Source organism: Morchella importuna, assembly GCF_003444635.1.
Source record: "Morchella importuna strain M04M26 chromosome Unknown Morimp01GS003, whole genome shotgun sequence".
NCBI classification, from domain to species: Eukaryota; Fungi; Ascomycota; class Pezizomycetes; order Pezizales; family Morchellaceae; genus Morchella; species Morchella importuna.
Genome location: NW_025763400.1, coordinates 698,414 through 722,698, shown reverse-complemented (window position 1 = coordinate 722,698; position 24,285 = coordinate 698,414). Strand labels below are relative to the sequence as shown.

General features: G+C 45.2%; 9 protein-coding genes across 9 annotated transcripts; 3 read left to right on the top strand and 6 right to left on the bottom strand.

Annotated features, from left to right (window-relative positions):
* Nucleotides 1–2,095: 2,095 nt before the first annotated feature.
* On the bottom strand, nucleotides 2,096–5,452 carry LAJ45_01712 (uncharacterized protein; the record flags this gene model as incomplete). Its single annotated transcript, XM_046111305.1, has 11 exons — nucleotides 2,096–2,222; nucleotides 2,312–2,327; nucleotides 2,386–2,581; nucleotides 2,642–3,183; nucleotides 3,235–3,504; nucleotides 3,555–3,700; nucleotides 3,753–4,362; nucleotides 4,419–4,838; nucleotides 4,897–5,010; nucleotides 5,060–5,305; nucleotides 5,383–5,452. The coding sequence occupies 11 exons, from the start codon at nucleotides 5,450–5,452 to the stop codon at nucleotides 2,096–2,098; spliced, it is 2,757 nt and encodes a 918-aa protein (XP_045975249.1).
* Nucleotides 5,453–6,319: 867 nt separating this feature from the next.
* Nucleotides 6,320–8,399, bottom strand: LAJ45_01711 (uncharacterized protein; the record flags this gene model as incomplete). The annotated part of the gene is made up of 6 exons (XM_046111304.1): nucleotides 6,320–6,371; nucleotides 6,439–6,635; nucleotides 6,746–7,500; nucleotides 7,579–7,911; nucleotides 8,035–8,076; nucleotides 8,162–8,399. The coding sequence occupies 6 exons, from the start codon at nucleotides 8,397–8,399 to the stop codon at nucleotides 6,320–6,322; spliced, it is 1,617 nt and encodes a 538-aa protein (XP_045975248.1).
* A 1,217-nt stretch (nucleotides 8,400–9,616) lies between these two features.
* LAJ45_01710 (uncharacterized protein) lies at nucleotides 9,617–10,971 on the bottom strand (the record flags this gene model as incomplete). The annotated part of the gene is made up of 6 exons (XM_046111303.1): nucleotides 9,617–9,913; nucleotides 9,994–10,158; nucleotides 10,214–10,298; nucleotides 10,364–10,574; nucleotides 10,632–10,890; nucleotides 10,969–10,971. The coding sequence occupies 6 exons, from the start codon at nucleotides 10,969–10,971 to the stop codon at nucleotides 9,617–9,619; spliced, it is 1,020 nt and encodes a 339-aa protein (XP_045975247.1).
* A 353-nt stretch (nucleotides 10,972–11,324) lies between these two features.
* On the top strand, nucleotides 11,325–12,017 carry LAJ45_01709 (uncharacterized protein; the record flags this gene model as incomplete). Its single annotated transcript, XM_046111302.1, has 4 exons — nucleotides 11,325–11,363; nucleotides 11,418–11,527; nucleotides 11,602–11,714; nucleotides 11,776–12,017. 4 exons carry the CDS (start codon nucleotides 11,325–11,327, stop codon nucleotides 12,015–12,017), a joined length of 504 nt encoding a protein of 167 aa, XP_045975246.1.
* A 241-nt stretch (nucleotides 12,018–12,258) lies between these two features.
* On the bottom strand, nucleotides 12,259–13,298 carry LAJ45_01708 (uncharacterized protein; the record flags this gene model as incomplete). Its single annotated transcript, XM_046111301.1, has 4 exons — nucleotides 12,259–12,330; nucleotides 12,391–12,456; nucleotides 12,516–13,063; nucleotides 13,148–13,298. 4 exons carry the CDS (start codon nucleotides 13,296–13,298, stop codon nucleotides 12,259–12,261), a joined length of 837 nt encoding a protein of 278 aa, XP_045975245.1.
* Nucleotides 13,299–14,458: 1,160 nt separating this feature from the next.
* LAJ45_01707 (uncharacterized protein) lies at nucleotides 14,459–17,292 on the top strand (the record flags this gene model as incomplete). Its single annotated transcript, XM_046111300.1, has 7 exons — nucleotides 14,459–14,758; nucleotides 14,821–14,924; nucleotides 15,298–15,966; nucleotides 16,020–16,114; nucleotides 16,166–16,628; nucleotides 16,983–17,178; nucleotides 17,278–17,292. The coding sequence occupies 7 exons, from the start codon at nucleotides 14,459–14,461 to the stop codon at nucleotides 17,290–17,292; spliced, it is 1,842 nt and encodes a 613-aa protein (XP_045975244.1).
* A 1,788-nt stretch (nucleotides 17,293–19,080) lies between these two features.
* On the bottom strand, nucleotides 19,081–20,240 carry LAJ45_01706 (uncharacterized protein; the record flags this gene model as incomplete). Its single annotated transcript, XM_046111299.1, has 4 exons — nucleotides 19,081–19,323; nucleotides 19,382–19,690; nucleotides 19,754–19,955; nucleotides 20,095–20,240. 4 exons carry the CDS (start codon nucleotides 20,238–20,240, stop codon nucleotides 19,081–19,083), a joined length of 900 nt encoding a protein of 299 aa, XP_045975243.1.
* Nucleotides 20,241–21,128: 888 nt separating this feature from the next.
* LAJ45_01705 (uncharacterized protein) lies at nucleotides 21,129–21,745 on the top strand (the record flags this gene model as incomplete). Its single annotated transcript, XM_046111298.1, has 2 exons — nucleotides 21,129–21,569; nucleotides 21,632–21,745. The coding sequence occupies 2 exons, from the start codon at nucleotides 21,129–21,131 to the stop codon at nucleotides 21,743–21,745; spliced, it is 555 nt and encodes a 184-aa protein (XP_045975242.1).
* A 1,209-nt stretch (nucleotides 21,746–22,954) lies between these two features.
* Nucleotides 22,955–24,165, bottom strand: LAJ45_01704 (uncharacterized protein; the record flags this gene model as incomplete). Its single annotated transcript, XM_046111297.1, has 2 exons — nucleotides 22,955–23,988; nucleotides 24,057–24,165. The coding sequence occupies 2 exons, from the start codon at nucleotides 24,163–24,165 to the stop codon at nucleotides 22,955–22,957; spliced, it is 1,143 nt and encodes a 380-aa protein (XP_045975241.1).
* Between the last annotated feature and the right edge of the window lie 120 nt (nucleotides 24,166–24,285).

Below are 24,285 nucleotides of genomic sequence, written 5' to 3'. Positions count from 1 at the left end.
GCTGTGTTTAAAAACACGCTGAATTAAATAAGGTCCAGCTGAAGGGCCTATATAGCATCCATTAATTCCACCTCCATTTATCTATAATAACACAGAAACTAGCCTCTTGCATAGGTTCTACTGGGAGTAACCAGGTTACACCTTTGCTCTGCGGGTACCCTTCCTCCTCCTTCTTCATCCCAGCCTCTGTGTAGCGTTCGCCACCAGGCAGGGGCCATAATACGATCCCGCATCTAACATCATCCCGCCCCCAGAGTTTCTACTGCATACGAGAGACGTGGCAGATATATAATCTCCGAAGCTCACCCTCCCCCGTCCCAGATCCACGGGACAGGTGGATACGATTCGAAGGCGCATCGCCTATCCCGAGGTTGAGTACTTGAGCTGCAGCTGAGCTGTAATCTTTCATGGACGTTTAGCCTAGGCTAGGGAGATGATTGCTCTTGCCTTTGCCCCCTGGTGGCATTTCCCGTCTGTCAGCTTAACCATACAACTACGGAGCTGGACTTCTGCCCCCTGTCAACAAGTTATCACTGAGAAGGGAATTAAAGCCGCTGTGTTCGTGACTCGTGGGTCCTTGGTGAGGGAAGGTGGGGAGAGAGCTCGTCGGCGTTGCCGTGAAGACAGGGAATTGGATGGTATATACGGTGTATTCTCTTTATACGCTTGGGATTGTCTCATAAGGACAGTATCATATAGGTAGGGATATTGGGTAGGGATATTGGGATATATGGGTACCGGTCTTATCGCATAATAGTGCTGATTCTTAGTTTCTACTTTGGTATTTGCAGGTTCTCTCTTTTTTCGGATTTAACTAACGTTTCGACGTAGCCGATGATCAGATATCCAGCCAAGTTCTACACTGATCATCAAAGAAGGCAACTCAAGATCCAATCGACGTACGGCAAGATTTTAAAACCAGCAAGCGTATGGTATACTCTTGCTGTCTCATTGCTTCCTCCTACTAAGTTTGGTAATATTTATCCTTTCGCTCTGCGCTATATAATATAAAGTGCTGGAAACTCTACTCGACCCCACTCAAATAAAGCTTAAAACACAGTACTTACAATTTGCCCCCCCCCCCCCCTCCCAGACAACCCCTCAAAGACAGGGAGAGGTTGCGTAGGCGGCTTGAGGCATTTTAACCCACGGGCAGTCTTTTGGTGTCCATGTGCTTTCTCTGCATATGTACATTCTTGAAACTTCCCTGGATAGTCAACGAGCGCAAAAAAAACAGACCTATATATACATGTAGTGAGTCAGATCGCACGGGCAAGCCCCGGATTACATCCCACATCACTTTTTTATTTCTTTCGAAACCTTCTCCCCACCCCCCCCCCCCCTTTTTTTTTACGTGTACTACTACGTACAGACCGGCCTCCATAAGTACGAGAGTTACACCATGGAAAACCGAATGCCAGGAAAATTTCAGGTTTAGCACCCAGGGTAAGAGATCTATGCAACTTGTGGGGAGGAGTCCTTTTCGAGACCCAGTAACCCATAACTGCAATCCAGCTTTAATGCAGTATCTGTAAAATGAAGCGTTCCTACCACGCCTACCTGCAGCGCTCTTTCCAAATGGTTGCATAATTTGTTTCAATATCCATTTCTAAAGTGGTACGCTTAAATTGATATAGACGGTTCCCCTGGCCACCCAGACACCCTCCTCACTCGGACATTCAACGTAAAAAAAGAGAAGATCAACGTTTTAAGTGGCTTCTGTACCTATCCTCCACCAATCATCATTGACTGCCCGAGTGAGGGGTGTCCGAGTGGCTAGGGAGGTCGTTTAATAAGTTTTTGAGAATCAATGGGGGAAAGGATGCATCTACTAATGAGGAAGAGCGTAACCGATTATTAATCATGAATGACGCGGAAGGTCAATGACTACCAATACGCCTTTTTGATAATAAACAAATACCTACGGTAAATTCATTCGAATGCGGCTAAAAGACTAAGAGACACTAAATTAAATACTTGGATTTGCTACTTGAAGATTTTACAAGTGGCTATGGTGAGACATAAGCTTTTGTACACACAAACTCTGATCTTAATGATGACTTCACCCCTCCGGTCCAATCCATGTACACACCAGTCAAGACCAGTTAAATTCCAACAACTTTGTCTGCAGGTACTTCAAAGTTGCTCCAGAGTCATCCACTAGACCCGCCAAGGAAAGAGCGAGATCGGAAAATCTCCTTGCACTAGATATATCAGTTGCGCTATTGCCATGTAAGCCCCCAATATTTAATATCTGCATGAACATAAAACCGCCACAGGTATTCATTCATACCAATGAAAGTCAACAGACCTATTCCAGGTAGATGCTACCCGCACGCACTATTATTTAGTGTTCAACATACACTATCGGGGAAATGCGCAAACCTGTGAGCCATTGAATCTCATCGTTTGGGTACTTTTGCCCGTCGCTTCTATTTTTCGTTACATCGATAACTTCAACTAGCAAAGCTTCCGTGACCTTTGGGTCCTTGGCAATCGATAGCTGCACTAAAGTCCTAATCCATCTTGAGAGTTTCACGATATCTGCCATCGGAGACGGAACCGTATAGTTCAATATGACCTGCATGATTATCAGCTTAACCCTGCTAGGGGCCTCGCAACTAATCAAAATATCCGTAACCTTTTCGAAAATGGATATGCCTTTGTCGGTGGATAACGCTGCCTCTTCCACGATGCTTCGGAGATTGTCCCAGTCTTTCAGCCTAGCTGCAGCTTCAAAATCGTAAGCCAGAAGAATTCCAAATTTCTGGCTTAGATCTTCAGCTTCCTCTTCTACCTTACTCCGGACACTTTCTTTCTTGCTACGGAAATCCTGTATGTGCCGTCGGGAAATTAGATAATGCTGTAACTGGGCCTCAATGTTATCCTCAACGCGAGCTAGCTCTATGCTAATACAAGCGCAAAGATAATTGCATAGTAATCTTCTATATGAAACTTCAGCTAGTGTAGGCTCGTCGATATCATCCGGATACAATTCCAAGAAGCGGATACAAGCTGAAATTATCCTATAGCTCCTAGATGAAGACCACTCAACAATACCCCGAAGACCAATGTTGTAAGCATTCCGAGCGAACCAATCTAATTCCTTGATCGTAAAAACAATTTCGATATGTTTATCAGAGGTCCTGGGCTTTTGTCTTGATCGTTTTGCCTGTTCCGCAGCTTCCATGAAAGTAAGTATGGTTTCTACGTATGGAAGTAACAATAACCTACCTTTCTCTAAAAGTAAGCATAGTGAATCAATTGTTGCATCAGCTTCTCTAGAGCCTTCGATTTCTGCCATTGTTAATCGAATGGCACATCTTAATATCGTGGGTATGTGGCCGATATGGGGTGCCACGAGCCCAATCTGATCGAGTACCAGTCTAAGTGCTACTAAAGCTAATTCCCGGTTTCCTGTCTCCTGTGCATCCAAAGCACAGCCGTAGAGAAGACGCCTGTCGGGATCGCTGCTTTCGCTTAGATGTTGAAGACATTTTACAGCTACCACAGGTTAGAATGTACCCGGCCTGAAGTTCCCCAGCTCCACATACCTAGGTCTTTGTCCGAAGTTCTCACCGCCACCTTAAACATTAGGAAACTGGTAAATGCTTCATTACGGGCTGCTTCAGGCATCTCTTGGAACGCTTCCATAGCCATTCCAAAATCTTTACTTTCAAGAGCGCATAGGATTATTTTTCTAATAAGGTTAACACAAACATGAATACCAGCGTGATGAAAACCGGGCTTACCGAGATATTTTTGCTATATTTGATCCCCCAGACGTGTCAAAAATGGAGTGTTGCGCTATTCTACACCAGGAGCCAGCAATCTGATATTTTCCCTGGGAAAAGAATGCTTCTGTGATCTTCCACAATAAAATCTGCGCAGCGTGTGTAGCCTTTGGGCTAAGTGCCTTGGTAAGTTTCTTCATCATGGAATCCAAGATATTTCGTAGAGAAGGTAGGATAACCTCATCATCCGCAGCTCGATCTTGAATAGTAACCCAAAGACGTGTAACAAATGTTCTTTCTATCCAGTCATCTCGCTCTAGAACAAGAATTCGTTTGATAAGGAGCTCATCTAGGCATTTGCATGCGAGACGAATGTCTTTCTTTGAAACAAGCACATGAATCCTCCCCATTATTACTTTGAAAGAATGCTCTGTAAGTTGGACAATAGACAACATCCTGGAAAGGACCTCACTGTAGCTCTGCATGTTATCTGGGCCTTCGGCAATAACCAAGTCTAATCTGAGCAGGTAGACGGTAAGGCGGGTTGGCCAGTCTTCATTCATCATATCGATAACATTCCGAGCTTTATCCAAACTTCCCTCCGTGGCATGCGCAAGATATGCCCTAGCTTTTTTTAAACATTAGAAAGTTGGCCCCTCTATGAGCGCCGCGGGATCAACCTACCAAGGCAATGCATGACAGCCAAACGAAGTTCCGCACCACTCTCCGAAAGAGATATGGGATCCATTTCACTAATCACATCAAAGGATCTTTGTAACCACTTTGTAGCTGCATCAAAAACACTTTGCTGTAGTAGCTCATTTCCAATCTCGTATAGTGCATCAATCAAGTTCTCGGACATCCGCGGATCAAGAAGAGACTGCTGCTGCTCTTTTGCCTTACTGTACATGTAATCTGCCATAGAGAGATTCGACTGCCTCCATGCCAACACGGTCCGGAGAGTGAAATAGTCGCAAGACAACCTACTACGCGTCTGCTGATCTTCCGGCTTGAATTCAGGAGAATCACACGCCTTGGTGAGGTCCTCCTGGTACTTTGCGGCCTTTTCCATAGTTTTCCATGCCCATTTGTCGTCTTGTTGATCTAGTTTACGATATCATTAGGTTTCTAAAGCCCTAACTTAAAGACAAAGTCAACTAACCTAGACATGTTTTCCCTGCTTTGACAGCCACTCTAAATAGTCGGATAGTATTTTGAAGCTTCCGAGCGGAGGATGGGTGTGAACAATCCAGCATGAAAAAGGCCAAGAGTCGGACTAGCAAAATCAGTTTCTATTGATCCACTGCTAGAGAATAAGAGCGTACCATGGAGAACATCTTTCCCCTTTGATGAAAGGGAGCTGTCCCCATCTTTAACTCTAGTAAGTGTGGTTGATAGATTCCACAGCCTGGTGGCTTGGGCATCTAACTCTTCAAATTCCTCGTCCAGTTTTATGTTCTCACGAGTAGACGCACATTTTTCAGCAAGTTTCATTGCCGCCTCGATTCGAACACCCAGTGATGCTTCGTTCGAGTTAGATGATAAGTCACGGTATATCTCAGCAGACGAAGCTATAGAAAGAATCAGTATAACTACACTCTTCTCAGAGCGGAGATTACAAGCGAAACACAAAACACAGGTGCTTGACCGGACAGCGACATGATCCTCTTCTGCAGCGTGGCAATAGCTGTAGCATTTGGGCCGTCGAGGGGAGGCATTGCTCATTCTACTTGGTGGAAACTCTTTCTTAGAACCGGAGACCGGTCTGAGACCAGGAGCTAAAAACAGTGTAACTTGCGAGAGACCTATGGGTGCAACCTTAAGAAGGAAGTCCCCCCCCCCCCCCCCCTACACACAGTCTTGTGGGTCCATTACTGGCACAGGATCGACTACGGAGCGAAGCGTGTAAAGAGCGGTGGCGGCTGGTTGACAGCTTTGGCATTGAAGTGCCGGTATATGGCCAGCCTCATACATGGGCACTCGCATTGAAAGGGCGGGACGAAGCACGGGTCTTCGGCTGGCTGCCTGCAACTTCAACCCTTATGTGGCTGCACAGAGCACGAATAGGGGAATGAGAACCTACTCACTCGTAAGATTGACCTCCTTTTTTTTACTCGAATAAGGTCATAAATTGTACACAGTGCTCTCTTTCCTCCCCCTGTTTGTTTAACCCCCCACTACCCCACCCACGTTATCACCGCCCTATACCACCAGCCTTGCGACTACCGTCTTTAAAGTAAGGAAAATATAGCCCATAAACAAAACATGAAAAAAAGCAAGCATTCAACTCCAAACTAGTCTGCACTCAACGCCGTGAGAAATATGCAAATACACATTGTAGCCTTGTGATACACCCCTTATCCTCAGCCTAGTATCTCGTTGTTGACGTACATGTACAGGAGTAATCTGACAGACATCAGGGATCCCCCCTCCTTCCCATGTCGCGCAGATAATCGAAGCATGGAGTATCAGCAGAAGGCCTTTGATTTGATGGGAAAACGACATAGAAAATTAGAAATTAGAGAAAGAAAAAAGTGGACTTTTCGAAGGCGATCAATTAGTCCGTTGGTTAGTTGATCTGTTGCTCATAGCTTTTTAGGATTGATTGGCATGAAATTTCCTATTATCAAGGCCGGTCTATCACATAGTCAGCCAGCTATAATTTTTGGGGGTTTCAGTCTGAAAAAAGATAGCTTAAACTAACATATCGTACATATCCCTCCGGATTGTGAATGAAAAACAGCAGTGAATAAGTTTCTGCTCTGCATTCGGGTCCGGGTTTCGCAAGTGACAGCTCGTCAACATGGCCTTTTGGCTCGTATCGAACGCAATTTTACCAAACTTTTCCCAGTAGCTAACTGCGGAGTCTTCCACCACTAGCTCGTAAATTGCTAATTTTCCCTAATCGTATGAGACATATCAAATCAGCTACCATCGGGATAGGTAATGTCTCGGATCTCAAACCCGACAAATCGGAACAGAATAAAAAGAAATTAAACCTGGGAGTATACATCTCGCATTTGTTCAATCGGAACATTGATTAATTCCGCAAATTCTTTGTTTCCTCTGAATATTTCTCCGGTTCTCCGCCAGAGGCACGCCGGAACAGCCATTGACGCAAAAACTCGGTCATATTCAAGCAATGACTTTTCAAACCATTCCTCCACATGGACCAGGTCTAAATCTGTAAGTTGGTGGGTCCTTTCGCGAAATTTTGGCCTGAATTGGTTTAATTGACCCAAAATACGTTTTCGAGATGTTGGTAGCATTTCTCTGTCCATATATTGCGATAACCTTGCATATCCCTTGACGTAGTTGAACGGCTTAAGTAGGCCAGCCTCCAGTTTTGCCTTGAGGACTTGTTTCATACGCTCTTCCGGATTGTTCTGAGATGGGTCTGCAGCGGTGAGGTAGTAATTTTCTCGAGCTCTTTCTGTCGAGGGTTTCTGGCTTGCAGAACGGGGAACAGTCGTCATAGTGCTGGTCGAAGGCGGTTGAAGCCGTTGAGGGTGGAACGTGGTGCCACCGTTGCTTGCATCAGGTTCCCTTGAATTATGCTGATTGCTTTGAGGTGGCTCTGAGAACAAGGTTGGACTTTGATCGTTGTTAAAGATGTCCTCGGAGTAAAGGTTGCCGAGAAAATCGCTCAGTAAATTGAATTCACTGGAAACCTCTGGTGTTGAAAACATCCACTGCTGATGATATGGGTTTGTATAGCTCGACTGCTGTTGAGGAGGAGGGTGGTCCCAGTCGGTGAAGCCCAAAACTGCCAACTCGTGTCAGTCAAAAGAGAGTTTCGGCTTGGGCTGCAACCACGTATTTATATATCAGGGACTCAACATACAGGCTTGAGAATTCCCATTCAGATTGGATCTGGGTGTCACAGAAACCGGTGATGGCGCAACAATAGAGGCCCCTGCGTTACTCCTTGAGGGTATGGGGGGAGGCGGGAGCGAAACACTGGAAGATCCTATTCTCGCTTCTTTCTGCTTGTCAAGGGAGTTTGGCATGCCGTCGACCGGAGGCGCTAGCAATACCCTGGGAGGGGACGTGTGCGAGTCCTCCTGATCGTTATCCAAAGTGTTGGCAGCTTCAGTTTTTGGTTTCTTAGGTTCGCGAGGCTCGTCGTGACAGAGATGACCTATATTCCTTTTCACGCAGCGCATACACGGCCGGTCTGACAATAGATTAATCGCATGTACCACATCAGCAATTGCACATGTATAAGTTCACCAGCCCGCCATTTTGGGGAGAGAAATAGGAAATTGGGTAGCCAAAATGCGCGTTCTTTCTGACGTACCATCATCGCATGTCATGTGTGATCTTCGGCAATACACACAAGCTATCACGCGACCATAAAATCAGTCTACGAGCCCTGGAATGTCTTCGGAATAGGGCTATTCAGAGCAGGTTCCAAATGTCCATACCATGATTGACCTTGCGCCGTTTTTTGGGACTACGTCCCGAAGAACTTTGCCCTGGAGTTGAGGTTGTTGGCGACTGGGAACCTGAGTGCGCAGGACCCCCGGAGCCCGCAGTAACAGTAACAGTGCCTGATACTCCCCCTCCAAATCCTCCAGCCAGAGAGTTTTTCTCAGCTGCGGATGGATGGGGAGTGATCACTGCAGCTCCATTACTACTGGTGGGGTGTTGAGCTTCAGTCATATGGGAAGAAAGGATTGGTTGAGGAGAATTAGTTTCAATCGATATTGAGTGTTCTGTCTCGCCGCATTCAACTGAGCGTCCTGTCCTAGAGGGACGGGTCACACTAAACAGGATGATGCGGTGATTGCTCGATCTTTGCTGCTGCTGCAATCACTCAACGTCGAGTGTCTATCGTGTAATTTTAAATTTTTTTTTTTCCTTTCCACCCTCCTCTTTTCTTTATTTTTTTATTTTTCTTTCAAACTCCTTTCGTTCTTGCCACGCAGATAATCGTGGAAACCGACAGCGTGGTTGTATGTATGTACGCGTGCTGTCGGTGGTGGTGGAGGCTCTGGGGGCTGGCTGTAAAAGGTGTCGCACGACCAAAAAAAAAACCAAAGTTGCAGTAGGTCTTCAGTGGGTGGACAACAGGCTGGAAAGTACCGACAAGTAGAGAGCCAAGAATGGTCTTTGGCCTGACCAGGGAAACGGGTCACCGAGTGACTGCTAACAACGTGAATTCAAAGAGCTGAATAGAATCAAAACAAAAACAAACAAAATAGAAGAAGGAGAAAGAGAAGAACTTGATACGAAGCTGCTCACCAGTGGAGGGGGAGTCTACAGCCAGCTTTGTCTGAATGAAGAAAGTACCACTAGGTCCTCTACGGTACGGAGCGTGCAATTGACTAACGTAGCGAGGAAAATGTATTATGTGATGCAGCCGATGATGTACCTGCACTCATCGACGGCGCAGAAAAAAAGAGAGCTCTATCAGCCTATTCCTAATTCCTCCAAGTCTACCGGTGAATCGTCGTCGCATGGCCCTTTCTGCAGCTGGACCCTGGTGAACTTCATTGGATCGACAAGTGCGGCTTTTTTGAGACTTTTGAGATGTTTCCTTTTTCTTGTTCGACAGCACCGCAGCAACGGTTGTTTTCTAGAGATTATAATTTGTCAATCATGCGGCCTTATGACGTGGGGAGGACGTTTCTATCTCGGCTTAGTACGTTAAGGTTTTTTTTTTTTTTGCGTGGGGATTGCTTCGCGATACTTGTTCACAGCTACAAAATGATAGGGCCAGTCACTACAGCATTAATTGACAGTCAAAAACCGAAACCGCATAAATTTATTCGCGCTTGTTCTTTAAACTCTTAGCCGCTACAGCCTCGGCTTCGGCCCGAAGGCCCCCGCCATCCACTCATCCGTAGAACTCCGAAACGCCTCCCGCAAAATTATCGTTACAATCCTATTATTTTATCATAGACCTTTTCCCCTGCGCGTTGAAAAAGAACTTCATCAACTGCCGCCTTACTCCTAAGAATCCATTCGTTTACTTCCTCTAAAGGCCCGCTGTTGCCTTGCATGCTAGAAAGATGTTGTTGTAACACTTTTGTGAGTGGGAGGATCTGCCGGTCTGAACTGACATCGTATGAGGATGCAACAGCGGGAATCTTGGAGCTTGAGAGGTTGATATCATTGATCCCATCTTTTACGCCTACGTCAGTTTCAGCTGCCTTCCGTAAAAGTGGATGCGTCTTAATCATGAGTCATTAACATTAGCATTGGAAATGATTGAAATGGTTGAAATGTTTAAAATTAAGTAGATGTCGCTTACCGATCGAGCTTTTTCTTTCCTGATTTTTTCTTGCGTAGCAGCGTTGTTCTTTAAATTCCTGTGAGAAGCCATGTCCTGATCCATGAGTTTTTGTTCTCGCTCAATTTCTGCCTCTAGATCGGCAATCTGACGGAGCTCGGGTTCTAATGTTGCTTCTAGATCTCGCTTGTAGGGTTCAGTGGTCCGAGTGAGAATAAGTGAAGAGATAACTTCAACTCACGTTCTTTGTAAGCAACTTCTCATAATTTAAAGTCATGTCTTTCCCCATAGGTGGCACGGGTATTTTAGGTAGAGCTGATTTTAATCTGGCAACGTCGGTCAGTCAGACAAACCGCAATCATGGTTATATTTGGAGTTTTAAGTCCCATACCTTCTCAATGCTCCATCCAAAACCTTTTGGGCTTCTGCCCTCTTCTTCTCGTTCCCAAAAGTCATAAGAACTGGCCTTTCCGCCACCTTCATAACTTCTAGAAACTCATCTTTTGCCTTCTCTGATAATAGCCCCCATTTGTTTTCCACGACTTCCTGAGGAATATTCCGCACCCTTGGCGTTAACATCGGCATCTTCACATACTCGGGACCTACAGAATTAATTAGATAATCTATCATATAACAAATAGCGGTAAACAGGTGCATACCATCAACTTCCTTCTCGACAATTTCCTCAGCTTTCCGTTTGTTTCCAGTCTTCTTTACAGGCTCCTCGGGTTCTTGAGCAAATTTGCCTGTCGTCTTTCGGACTCGCTTCTGGGCCGCTTTTGAGCTTTCGCTGTTTACTAGGCCCACATTTTGGCGCGATGACGAAGCTGCCGCTGACTTTGCAGGTGGTTCTTTGTGTACTCTTCTAGCATTTTGCTTTGACTTTGAGCTCGCTTGTGGTTTATTTCGTGCAGTCGCCTAGTAATTATAGTAATTAAATCATGTCCTTTAATTGATCAACTCGGTAACATAAGTAGGGGGTAAAAAGAAACTCACCATATATACTGCAGGTACAAACCTGGGGAGACGCGTCGAGGCAACGACAAAGGATTCCTGTAAAACCTGGGAGGACGTGATTGTTTTAACGCGTGACGTGGGGAGCGCCGATACCGATAGCAACTTATCACCGTGGAAACATCCCCACCAACAATCGGTTCAGCACGTTGCAACTGTCGTTGCTTTGTGGCTTTTCACTTTTTTTTCGCTGACTACCAATTGCGCTCCTCTCTTGTATCTTTAGATTTCATCCCCTCACCTTTATTTACTCCAGATTTTCAGATCTCGGGAGTCCAAGAATTCGACACCGAATTTCGACTCTTGCTTTCCCCGCAAGATATAAACTCGGAATCAAAATGGTGGCCATCAAGATTCGAATGCAGTACCTCCGGGGTGTAAGTCAATCCTATTACTTAGAGGATTCGATATTCGCTAACTTACGAAATAAGCAACTGGCCATAATCCGCAGTGGGAAAGGCGCTGCCATCATGGCTCCTGGAGTTAAGAGAATAGCTCTAGAGTTCCCATTTAAAAATCAAAACGGCGCCATGGGACCACGGTACATCCTCTTTCCCGGCATGCCTTCATATCCGCCCTTAAAGGACAACATCTAATACTAGTTACCATAATTAGAAAGTTTTGGCAAAAATACATGCCAGCTTTAAAATACCATAATCCGAATGTCCAAATGGATGTTCACCGGTCTAGGGATCCAATGACACCTTCAACGCTCACAATTGAATTTGGTATGCGCCAATCCCCAGACAATTGACACAAAAAACTAATGAGTATCTTTTACGTATACAGATGGCGATCGAAAGGAGGTCCTTAATGTACAACACAAAGATAATACCGACATTTGCACCACCGTACTAGAGCTCACAAAGGCCACCCCAGTCCCCACATCTGAAGAAGACGCCGCACTCATACGAGAGTATGAACAATTGAAGAAGCGTGATATACAGAAAGTCAAGAACAGGGAATCTAGGATAGCAGCGGAGAAAGAGGCGAAACGAACGGGTGCAGGAAAATCACCGCTGATGTCATAATCTCTAAATCCGCATAGATATTGTACTATTACTCATTTCATCAACTTTCATTCAAGAGTCGTTCGGTTTTTCAAACAGGGCATTGTTGTACATAAAACGCTGGCAGCCGCCAGGTGCAAAGAAATATGGCGTAAAAAAGAAAGTTAGGTATTCCACCACGAAAAGATTCCAAGACAGAAAAGGAGGACACCTGCATCAGCGATGATATTCGTCCAAATAACACTATAGCGGGCAATGGTAGTCAGGTAGGTTCCGAATGGGGGTGGCAAGAATCCGCCAATTGTGCTAAGCCATGAGCCTGGGGGGGGCGGCCCTAATTTAAACAACAGTTAGCAAAGTCCCACGAGGCCTATTTAGATAGAGCTATCCATACCTTCTCTAAGAAGAACCTAGAAGATTGAAGAACGAGCTCCATGGTTGTAAAATACCAAAATAACTGCTAGAGAACCAATCAGTATTTTATGCTCAAAACGTGTGGGTGTGAATGGTTATCAATACCGGTTTCTCGTCCATATCAAAATTCGCCGACTCCGCCCTTTGTAATGCGCTCCCCGAAAAGCTCCATTCTGTAGCTTTCACAGCCCATAGTCCTAGAAGGAGAGCGCACAGAGAATGTAAAATTCTCCACCAACTTCCCCAATCATTGCCTTGTTGTTGCGGGGGCATTCCCATGGCACCCATCATACCTTCCATACCTGGAGGCATTTGCATCCCCGGGCCTGCCATACCTGGCATGCCACCACCGCCAGCCATCATTTGTTGCAGCATCGCCATCATTGGATCCTCTCCTCCAGAACCACCCACACCCATACCTGGCATATTCATACCTGGTGGCGGGCCTTGATTCATACTCATAAGCATCTGCCGTAGGTCTGCATCAGAGGGTTGTTCGGAATTACGACCTGCCATGGGCGAATTAATCATATTTGCGAAAACGTTTTCTGTTTGGAGACGATCCTGCTGGCGGGCTTTAGGCTCGTAATGATGGGCAGAGATGTCAATCTCCGGGGGGTCTGGAGTAGGTTCATCCCGAGCTGGCGTCGGTTCTGGTACGGGGTTTCATCTGCACCGAAAATAGTCAACAAAAAAGAAAGGCTAGAGTCAAACGAGTACGTTTTGTTTGCGATTACCTTCCTGGCGAAATGTTTGACCTTGTGTTGATGTGATACGGTTCAATCGTGCGCCAGCACTAGACTTGACTTTGGCCTGGCGGCGCTCACGGCGTATTCGGGCCTGTTCTGCTGGGCTTAAAGGTGACGGGGGTACTTCGTAACCCATCATTGTGTATTTGTGTGATTTGCGGATTCTGCAGTAAATATCGTATGTATGAGGGGTGCTCGAACTTTTCTTATGGTCGACGTGGCGGGAGAGCAGTAGAGCTACCAATAGCTGCCGGGTAAGGGTAGTAGTTACTTGAGTTATGTAAACGTTCAAAAGTGAGATATCAACTTAATCAAAAGACCTGCCTATATCCTGAAGGAGAATAGGTGTTTGCACTCTGAAAAGAAATGGGATAAGGATTTAAATGCTATTGCCGGTTGTACGAGCCTTTTTCAGCCCCAAGGTCATGTTTAGGACACAGTTTTGTTGCAACCATTTCTCTCTCAGATCTAATCAGATTTACGAGCAACTTCCCACTTACATCAACACTACATGTAATTCCCCACTGGGCAGCACTTTGGTGGGTTCCAATATGAGCGAGTGATCACTTATGAGTACACATGTATTTACATATATCGTGGAAAAACATATATATATTTACATATGTACCGGTACATGTAGGTACATGTAGGTACAGCTACTGGTATGCCAATGCGATGAAATGGCATAGAGTTAAACTCACCTCCCTGAGTACATGTAGTTGTGTCTGTGTAAAAGATTCCATCAACCTCCCCTCCTGTGTAATATTTGTCGAGGGCGTTCGTTTAATAAACAGGGCTCAGTGGATGCATGACATTGGTAGCCCGCCAATAATTTTCCCCGCACATGAGTGATAAACTCGACTTTTGGTTTGAGTTTGGGAACAATGGCCCAGCCTACTGCACCCGCAAGTTGATCATTCTCAAGATAGTGCCAAGATATTAGGTGTAGCCAACCAGCTCAACTTAGACCCTGAGCCCTATATCCAGCGCGCTTCAAAATTACTTCGGCCACTGGATAGGCCAGCCCCTTCTTTTCGCGTCAACCTACCCTCGCCCATCGCTGCGCATCGCTTTGGAGATACAACAACATCTCTACCTCCCTCTGTCGTCAACTAATCGTCAGCCTTGTTGGACCAAAGTACTCTCTCACGACTATCCTTCCACGAATTTCTCACGACATAAGATCATCCTCAGCGATACCTAACTACTTATTTGCCTATCGCTTCCAAGGCGCACTGAGTGTCATCATTCTATTGAATCGACCTACAATAATACGAGATACATCATCATTGGGATAATATGTCTGACTACATGGCTTCAGCGACCGGTGGCGACGATATGAAGCCTGAATTTGCCGAATATGAGAAGGCAAACCGCGCTGCTATGGAGGATCCAGACGATTTTGATGCCTGGGAAAAGCTTGTGCGCGCGGCTGAACATCTGGAGGGTGGTCTGAACAGAAACAGTTCACCACAAGCGATTTCTGCGACGAGAAGCGTATTCGATCGGTTCCTAGCGAGGTTCCCACTGCTTTTTGGATACTGGAAAAAGTATGCAGATTTGGAGTTTACCATCGCTGGGACTGAGGCTGCTGAGATGGTACGTACCCGTGGTACGGCGTATACTTGTTAATCAAGATTTGCTGATTTTTATTATTGCAGGTCTACGAAAGAGGCGTCGCTAGCATTACCAACTCAGTTGATCTTTGGACGAATTACTGCGGTTTTAAGGTCGAAACTAGCCACGATCCGGATGTCATCAGAGAGTAAGTTAGGATTATTATGTTCCGCAAAGAGCATGACCAGGATTTGCTGTTTCCCTTTTATTTATCCTTCCCCTCGCCCCTCCTGCCTTAACCTCAGATGCCAGCCGATTCGAGCTGCATGCACATATTGAGGGCCTATCGGTGAGCTGTTGCAAAACTAGCCGCCTTCTCTTGACTTGAGATCTCACACATAAATTCCCAGACAATCGCGTTCCTTCCTTCATGTTTGCATTTTGCGTCTCGATGGTTAGAATAAAGAGATGGACATCAAAGAACTACTGATATTTTGCCGTATTTGCTCATCCTGTCCTTGTTCCTTCACTACCTCCTCTCCCTTGTCTCCATCAATCCATAGCTAACGTTTCTATCGCAGACTTTTTGAACGTGGTGCAAATAGCGTTGGTCTAGACTTCTTAGCCCATCCTTTCTGGGACAAATATATTGAATTTGAGGAGCGCCTTGAGTGCGAAGACAAAATCGTTGCTATCCTAGATCGTGTGATTCACATCCCCATGCATCAATATGCACGTTACTTCGAACGTTTCAGGCAACTCGCACAAAGCCGTCCTTTGGAGGAGCTTCTTCCCTCGGATACTTTGGCTCAGTTCAGACAGGAAGTCATCGCGGAACCTCCGGCAGCTGTTCAGGCTGGACAACAGCAGATGAAAATTGAGAGGGGGGAACTGGAAATCGAAAGGGAAATCAGGGTTAGAATCGACAACTTCCATCTGGAAATTTTCTCAAGAACTCAAACAGAGACAACCAAAAGGTGGACATACGAATCAGAGATCAAACGTCCATACTTCCATGTCAATGAACTGGATGAACCTCAACTTGTCAACTGGAGAAAATATCTCGATTTTGAAGAAGTTGAGGGCGATTTCACTAGGATCCAGTTCTTGTATGAACGTTGCCTGGTGACCTGTGCTTTCTATGATGAATTTTGGTACCGGTACGCTAGGTGGATGTCTGCCCAAGAAGGGAAGGAAGAGGAAGTCCGGAATATCTACCAGAGGGCTAGTATGACATTTGTTCCCATCACGTAAGTATACACATTCCTCTGATGGGTGTTCGCCATGTGCTAATGCCTAGTAGCCGAACTGGCATTCGTCTCCAGTACGCCCATTTCGAAGAGGCCCAAGGAAGGGTTGACATGTCAAGGGCTATTCATGAAGCTGTCCTCGAACAACGTAAGTTTTGCGTATATACTCTATGATCGCCCTTACTAATATTAACGTCAGTTCCCGGCCACATTGAAACTATCGTTTCCTGGGCCAATCTTGAGCGAAGACAAGGCGGCCTGGATGCTGCAATTGCCATCTACCGGGCTCAAATTGAGAGCGACAAGTGTGATATCTATGCTAAGGGTGCTCTTACCGCCGAATGGGCCCGCCTTTTGTGGAAGGTCAAAGGAAACGTTGAGGAAGCTCGTCAAGTGTACCAGAAAAACCATCACTGGTACCTCGATAGCCGATACTTCTGGATCAATTACCTGCAGTTTGAGATGGAACAGCCAACCAATGCAGAGATAGAGACAGAGAATGCCGCTAGGATCCGACAGGTTGTTGATGACATTCGCAAGAAGAGTCATCTCCCACCAATGACTATTCGCGATTTGACTCATTTTTACATGGTCTATCTTCTTGAGCGTGGTGGAAAGGACTCTGCAAAGGAGTATCTGTTGCTGGATCGTGAGGTCAATGGGCAAGTACCAATTTCTCTATCACCCCCCTAGTATTTCCTCCCCCCCCCCCCCCTCACATTCCAGGTTTTGTCACCGCAGCCCGTTGCGACGGCCCCTTGAACACGTCAAAATAAATCAGCAAAGGCCAAGTCTCTTATCCAGCCCCCCCCCCCCCCCAATCCTTAGGCTTGTAACCTATTTGAACCTACGACCCCTAATTTTCCCCTCTGTCCCCTTTCTTGTGTCAATTTCCAAAAACCTCCTTCAACTTACCTATTTACCCCATAATACTTTATTAGTATGCCCACCAGTTCCACCGCTCCCACCCCTCATAAACCTTAAGGCCTTTAGCTAACTTCCAACCATCTAATAAGACCATTCTCCGTGCAATCTGTCAACAAAGCCAAGCTAGCTGAAGATGGAAAAGAGTCCACAACTGATAGACGTCTCATGATGGAGAACGGCCATCCCGGTGTGGAGATTGACGAAGCTGCTATTGTCAGGGGAGAAAATCCTTACACGAAATATTTCCAGCAACAGGGTGAACAGCCAGTTCCAGCCAGCAGTCAGGTGAGTTCAAACATCCTTGGAGACATAGAAGCGGACGCTTTATGGAGATTGGGATTTTGTTGACCGTTGGACTGGGGCTTAGCAACCCACCCCCATTAGGTATCAGTAAAATAGTCCAACTTAAACGTAATCCTTCGCACTTCTGAGTAAAATATACGTTACTTTTATTCGGAATATTTTCATGCTCTGTCCTTCTGTTTAGTCATATTTTTTTCTTTCAAAAAGGGATTAACTAGGTTCACCCCTCCCCCCCCCCCCCCGGTTCTTATCATCCTATGTGTGTGTTTTCCGTTTCTCCCTTTGCTTGTAGGGAGATGGCTGTGGTGTAAAAAACGAAATGGAATTCATGGAGATTGTTCATCCCATTTTGTACTAGTAACTTTATGTTTCTGCTGCTTTCGATTGTTGTAGTTATACTCTTTACCTTTGCCTACTTGGAAAGGAAGGCGATGGATGATGGGGACATTAGGGACTGAAATAATATAAAAAAATCAACCTTTGAATAGTCAAGTTTAAACTGTTTTACTAAGCAGTTTGTCCAGTGCGATCCACGAGTACACTTGAGGCGAGCCCAGATAATGTCATTAGGGCTGTTAAGTCCATATAGATAGACTACATGTAGACTATACTACATCCCTTGTGTCATATCTTCGGGTCATTTCAAGTTGGCCTATTTCGAGCTTCCAAACTCCATCACAAGCAGTGACTCGCTCATCATCCACCAGATTTCGCTTGGCAATGGACTTGGATGGGGCGAATGGCTTGGCGCTGAAAGAACAAACTAGGTAGAGTGCTCTACCGCCAAATAGTGGTAATCAAAGTGCAGTTGAGATTTTCGAGTCGAGTTAAGATTTGACAAAGAAGGCAAAGTTTTCACCAAAGCGAGGATAGAGTAATTCGGGAACAGGAGAGGAACTAAAGAAGCACCCGAACCTATTTTGTAAACATCAACACAGGTGGATTTTCTGATTAGCCGAAAAACCTGCAAAGGTGAAACTAAAAGTCTCAATTCACCTCAACTGCACTTTGATTACCACAATGTATCCCTCAGACAATCAGGCATGATCCAAATCGTGCTATTCGACCGGATTCAGAAGTTATAATGCCAAAACTACAAGAATTTAGGAATTTATAATTCCTCGCGATTTCCCACTAGCCGTGTTTAAACGGTTTGTCATGACGTCTTCTATATCAGGCTAGAGTCACGCGAATAACTGAAGAGCGATTAAACTATCATCGCTATTATTAAGTTATGGGTAATAATTGGTTGAACATTTTATGCGAGTGAGGGTTCATGTCGCAACATATATGTTACGAGAAGGGAAAGGTGGCACTCCAAGTTCTATCTACTCTACTACTCGAGCTCCTACATGTAGTAACAACTGTCGCCTGGCAACGGTGCTAAATGTAAGGTACTGCATTTTAAACAAACGACAATAATCAAAGGTATATATATTGATGCAGTAAGCGTTTGAATGCTTTTTATTTTTTCTTTTGTCAGCTCGGGTGCTATTCCGGGGAAGAAAGAACTTAGGAGATGGTGATAGAAGATACATGTATATACCATGTGCTGTCAATTCTACATTTGTATGGGAGTTGTAACCTTCTATAAGATCTCCTTGAATTATGCGGTTTTCCGATTTTACAATAGGCCTTTCCAGGCGACTGGTTTTTAAGTCTGACAGGGTTCACGCTCCAAAGTGGTGTTAATTCAAAAACATTTCGTTAGTCCCACGCCCTACTAAAAATTCTCCTTGTGATAAACTCGCCCCTGCCTTTTACTCTTTGATGGTAGAATACATGACATAATAAGCTGCCTTAGTCTACAGGTGTAAAATGAAAATCTCGGTTATCCGCCTTGCTAGAGCTTCAACCCCCCCATCCCATATCCATATCCCTATTTTAGCGCTGGCCCCTCTCCCTTCGAGCTCTAACCTCCCTCAATGCCCTGCTCCCGCTGAACAATGCAATCGGCGCGACAATGAGTGACGCCCCAAGAGTCTGAAAGAGGTTCCACTGAGTGTAGTACAGAAAAAATATTCCTTCAAGAGTCACCAAAGATGCAAAGAACAACGGGTGGGAGACTGGTGCTGCCCCAAGAGCTTTCGGGAGGTGCGAAAAGTTTGCGCCGAGAATTGGAAACCACTAATGATGGATGTCAGCTTTCTAGTGAATTTCTTCTTGAAACCATTGAATAACCTACTACTACAAAAAGTCCAACAAGCGAGGCGATAACACTTGCTAAGAAAACCAAAGTAATGATCTTTGGAGGATTTTGGGGATCTGCTCTGAAGATGTGGCTGATCTCCTTCTTAGCCTTGTAAACGATGGCGCCCTCCCCAAGATCTTTCAACTTCTGTTTTTCGAGAAGGCCAAGAGCTGCTGCATCAAGAGCAGGTATAAGATTTCCGATAGGTAGGATAGATCCTGGTGTAGAACCGAAGGAGCCCAATGCAATCGAGAGTGAAAGCTTAGGCGAAGCGAGAAGGTGCGCAGGAAGATCCTTGTGCGTCTAGTTTATGAGATATAGAGTCAGCAAAAGCATAAATTTTTATAAAGGGAGGATTACTCGTACCAACTCGACTTTAGCTTTACCAGATTCCCCTTTGATAGTCAATGGGTAAAATGTCTCGAGGCCACTGGCCTCTTCCGAAACGAGAAGAAAGGCTTGGTGAGGGCGAGCAGCCTTGCTGTCCTCTTTTAGTGAAAAGGTGAGCTTAAGAGTTTCTCGCGGTGCTAGGGTGAGCGATTCTACGATTGGTTTCGTCGCGGAGAAGCTATAGTTGTCATCAGCTTGCCGCAATTGTGAATAGGAATAAGAACACAATTGCAAAACTTGGGGAATTGGAAAGCTTCGGAGAAGGGAAATAATGTGACGCTAAGAGTTTTTCAAAAAAGAAATCGAAAAATATTTACCTTCGGGACCCTTCAGCGACACCTTTACCGGAAATGGTAGCTTTACCATCCTCAAATGTCCATGTTCCAGTAGCAGCGGCCAATGTTGAAAGCGATAGGACGAAAAATGTCTTAAGAGACATATCAGCAGAAATTATTGAGCGCATTATGAGTTGAGAAGTGAGGTTGTGATTTTGGTTTGTTAAGATTCGTGTTCTCGTCTTCCGCCCTTTGAGTTCAAATAAGACCCCCAAAGGAAACGTGGTGTTGGACAAGGTGTACCTTGAGTCTACGCGGCTGTAACGGCCAGCGTTACCCGGCTTTGTAGAGCAATCCCGCTAGAAATCACTAGCGCTCACTCGACTCGGACTTAGGAATTCCTTGAGTTGCAATAATTTTGATGCACGCATATAGTACCTTCGATAGATTTGATCACTAATCTACCACTGGCGAGGAGTGTATCTTGGGCTCAACAGGTGTGGGGCGGTTTGCGGTGCCTTGCCCATCCCGTGATACTCATCAACAAGAGTACATGTAGCTTAATTGTATTAGTTTATAATTTATGATTCATTCGCGATCGACAAATTTGGTGACCTCAAACTACATGCATGCGTATACATGTATACATAGTATCGTACCCATCCGCTACTAGATATGCCTACAATACATGTACATGTAGTAACCTATATCCGTAAAGTACTAACTTAAGGCAACCTAATATGATATACGTATATACATGTATATATGTACTCCTAACTACATGTATGCTTTGAGCTCCGGCTTGAAGCACGTCCAAGAATTCCATCTTCTTATACAAGTAAGTGCACGCTTAACTATTAGTCTAAACCCGAGCGAATTAAGCTAGTTACATGTAGCTAAACGATGCCGTAGTGCGCAATAATAGGATTCTAACATGAATCAAAATGGCTGAAGTACGGTCACACAAGATTTCCGATTGTAGAGCTCGACTGGCGTTTGTCGCTTAATCAATTCGCGTCTTTTACCTCCTTTCACATTTACCTGAATACTCAATACCAATTACTCCAAACAACAACATGGATACTGGATCCAACAAAGGCCACCTAGAATCGAGCGCTAGTTCTCCATCTGAAAATGACTGGGAGGACATTGAAACAGGCTCGCACATTTTGTCTAAAATACAACACAGACTCCCCCGTCACAGACTTCTATCCTATACCTGCTGCCTTGGTAAACAAAGGCGTGCAGTCTACCCGTATTTCTGCAATCCTATAGTCTCGAAACTTTCCACCGAGGATGATCTGCAGACCTTTAGAAACACGGTGTTTAATTCAAGTCCATTAAATTCGGATCACGTCCTCAGCTTTAACATCACCGAAAGGCATCTTATGGAGATTTTGCCTCAGATCCCAGATAATCTGACACTGGGTTCATCCGCCATCCCCAAAGCCGCAGAACAGTCAACGAAGCTTGTGAAGAAGATCTCATTTAGTGAGCGAAATACTATTTTCACCTATGTTTGTAATCCTCTGTTTTCTCGTTGTAACAATTCTTACTGACATGTCATGATATGATAAAGAACAGTTACGAAAGTAAAAAACGGCCCCTTAGCCCACAGCCAGAGCCGGCTCGCCACAAAAGTACATTTGATTCCGCTGAGTGTGGTGAAGTTGTTGATTCAGTGCCTCTCTAGTTCCACAGGACATCGCCGGATGATACCATTGTTTTGTGATTATTTTCATGTTTGACCCTTACTTACGTGCCTCATATGGTGAGAGTTTTTATTTAATACTGATTTATCTTCGCTTCATTTTATTATTTTTTGTTGCGGGATTGTCTTCGTTTTATGGAGGTATGTACTTTACCTACATGTAGTTACAGAATGCATGTAGCTATGTACAGATCTAGAGCTGATAATGCAACCGTGATCGTCCAGAGATCAGGTGCGTGTGGGGGCGTTGAAAGAGTTTCCCACAAGATAAGCGAAAGAGCCTAGATTAGAGTAAGGTGTATTAGGATTGAAGTGGTTTAGCCGAAATTCCCGTCTCTTCTTCTAACTGCCGCGCATAGGCCTGTAGGGCTGAAGGATTATGAATTGATAGCTAGTAGGTCGCTCTACCACTCGCTCACTACATATGAATTCTTTACTTTGTTCTCGTATACCGATTGCAGGGGTTCAAGCTTTACAATGCTAGGGTACACCTATGATCATCGAGATGTGATACCAGTAGCACCTGGAAACAGTTGAAGTGGGGCAGTTAAAGATCGTCACGGGAGCATTGGGCACGCAGCCCAAGCTTTATACCTTATGTAGGTATGCTTAGCTCCGGATGAGACAAATGCGCCAGCTACCCCACTTAAAAGAGATCTAGAAGATGTTGATGATCATGACATGATGGCGTAAATTATGAAACATGCGGGGGAAGCTTGGTATTTATTCATTTCGCACTTTTCAGATTGCAGAGTGCGGGTGAATACATGTATTCATTAACCTTGACAATTGAGAACATCAACATACGTATTTATCGTAGCACAAATTATTGCAACAGAGGTCTGAAATAAGAGAGAAAATGGCATCTTGTGTGGGGATCGTATGATGAAATGCTAGGGGATGAGAGGAACAAAAAGGGTACACGAAAAAAAGGGAATAAAACATAATACCGAATAATAAAAAAAAGAACTCCAGAAAATGTTAAGATTCCACTCCCCGATGCGGATACAGGTGTTACCCATAAGGTGTCCGGCCCATAACAAAAGAAAAGAACATCCGTAACCATTAACTCCGGCCTCCCATAAAGAATTTTTGCCACCCTCTACTATCCCCTTCCTAAATTCAACCGCAAGATATACTCCCCAGCTAACCAAAAGATAAAAATAGAAAGAAAAAAAATTTGTCGAGAATTCAGTATGCTCTCCCTTCCATTTTCTGCAGGTGGTGCAAGTAATTTCTCAGCCGCTCATTCCCCTTTTTGAGTTCTTCCAAGTAATTTGCGGCGTGTATAAGAACGGCGCTTTTGCTATATCCTCCAGTGTTCAGCTCCGGCACCATGGAACACAGCTCTTCAAACCCTTGACGAATAAGATTTCTTCGTTTTTGCTCGCTGTGAATGTGGTTTTCTCTCTTTTGCGCTTCCGTCAAATTATCCCTTTTGGCTCCTGCAGTCTTCTTCTTAGCTGCCCTTGCAGCGGCGTCGGATTTTCGAGGTCGCGCCTTGCGGGACTTTGAAGACATATAATCGTCCATGCCATTCACGCGCCGTTTCATGGTGCCACCGGCACTCATGATAGAGGGCGATGTACTATTGTTGTCATCATCGCGATAATAAGGCCCATTTTCATCTTCCTCCTCGGTATCCTCCCCATTTCGCTCATATTTGACTTCAGCCGGGGAATTTACGGCAGTAGTCACCGCCGAATCGTTTTTGGGGAAAGCGGTGTAGATTTTGGAGCGGATTTCTATATCTTTGTCAAGTTGTACAGCAGGTGGGGGCGGATGGTAGCCTGTAGGCGCGAAGTTTGTGTCGGTGCCAAAGTTAAGGAGGCTGTGGTTGTTTAGCTGCGACGGCGAATGTTCATGCTGCCGTTGATGAATATCATGGTTGTTACTGAACGGGTTGATGTCGACCTGGGGTGGAGCCATCGATGGCGCAGAAGACACGGAATTGCTCCCAAGATACCCGTCGATGTTGGTATTCATATACCCATGATGGGAAGACAGGTCCGATGCTTGGTAGTTGCTCGGGGGTATGTCAGGCCAGTACGAAGTTTCGGCGGAAATCTCCCCCGAGTATATATGTGAAGGATCTACAGAAGAGGTATTGGTATTGAAGCCGTCGATCCAGTTGTCAAATTCCGACTTCTCTTGCGTGTCCAGCAGCGGCTGTCCAACCGGGGCGGGAGGGGAGGATGACACACTGAACGCTGCAGCAAATCCATCTGGGGAAGCAACGTCAGCACAAGTGTTACGGCTAAATATTTGAAGAAAACGACACGGTAGTACTTACAGAAATCGCTGTTGCTGTATGGTTGGTGGTGAGAAGAAGAAGTCATGGTGTCGTAATACTTGCTTTTGAGCTTTACTGGGTCGTGATTGTGTTGCGGAGTGTTGAGCATTTGGGAGGATTTGTAGGTGGAGAGAGTAAACGGAGATGAGGCAAGCGCGTTGGTGTACTAGCAGGCAATAATATGGGAGATATCCTCCTTTTCTCCACAATGTGGGGAGAAAGGGTGGGG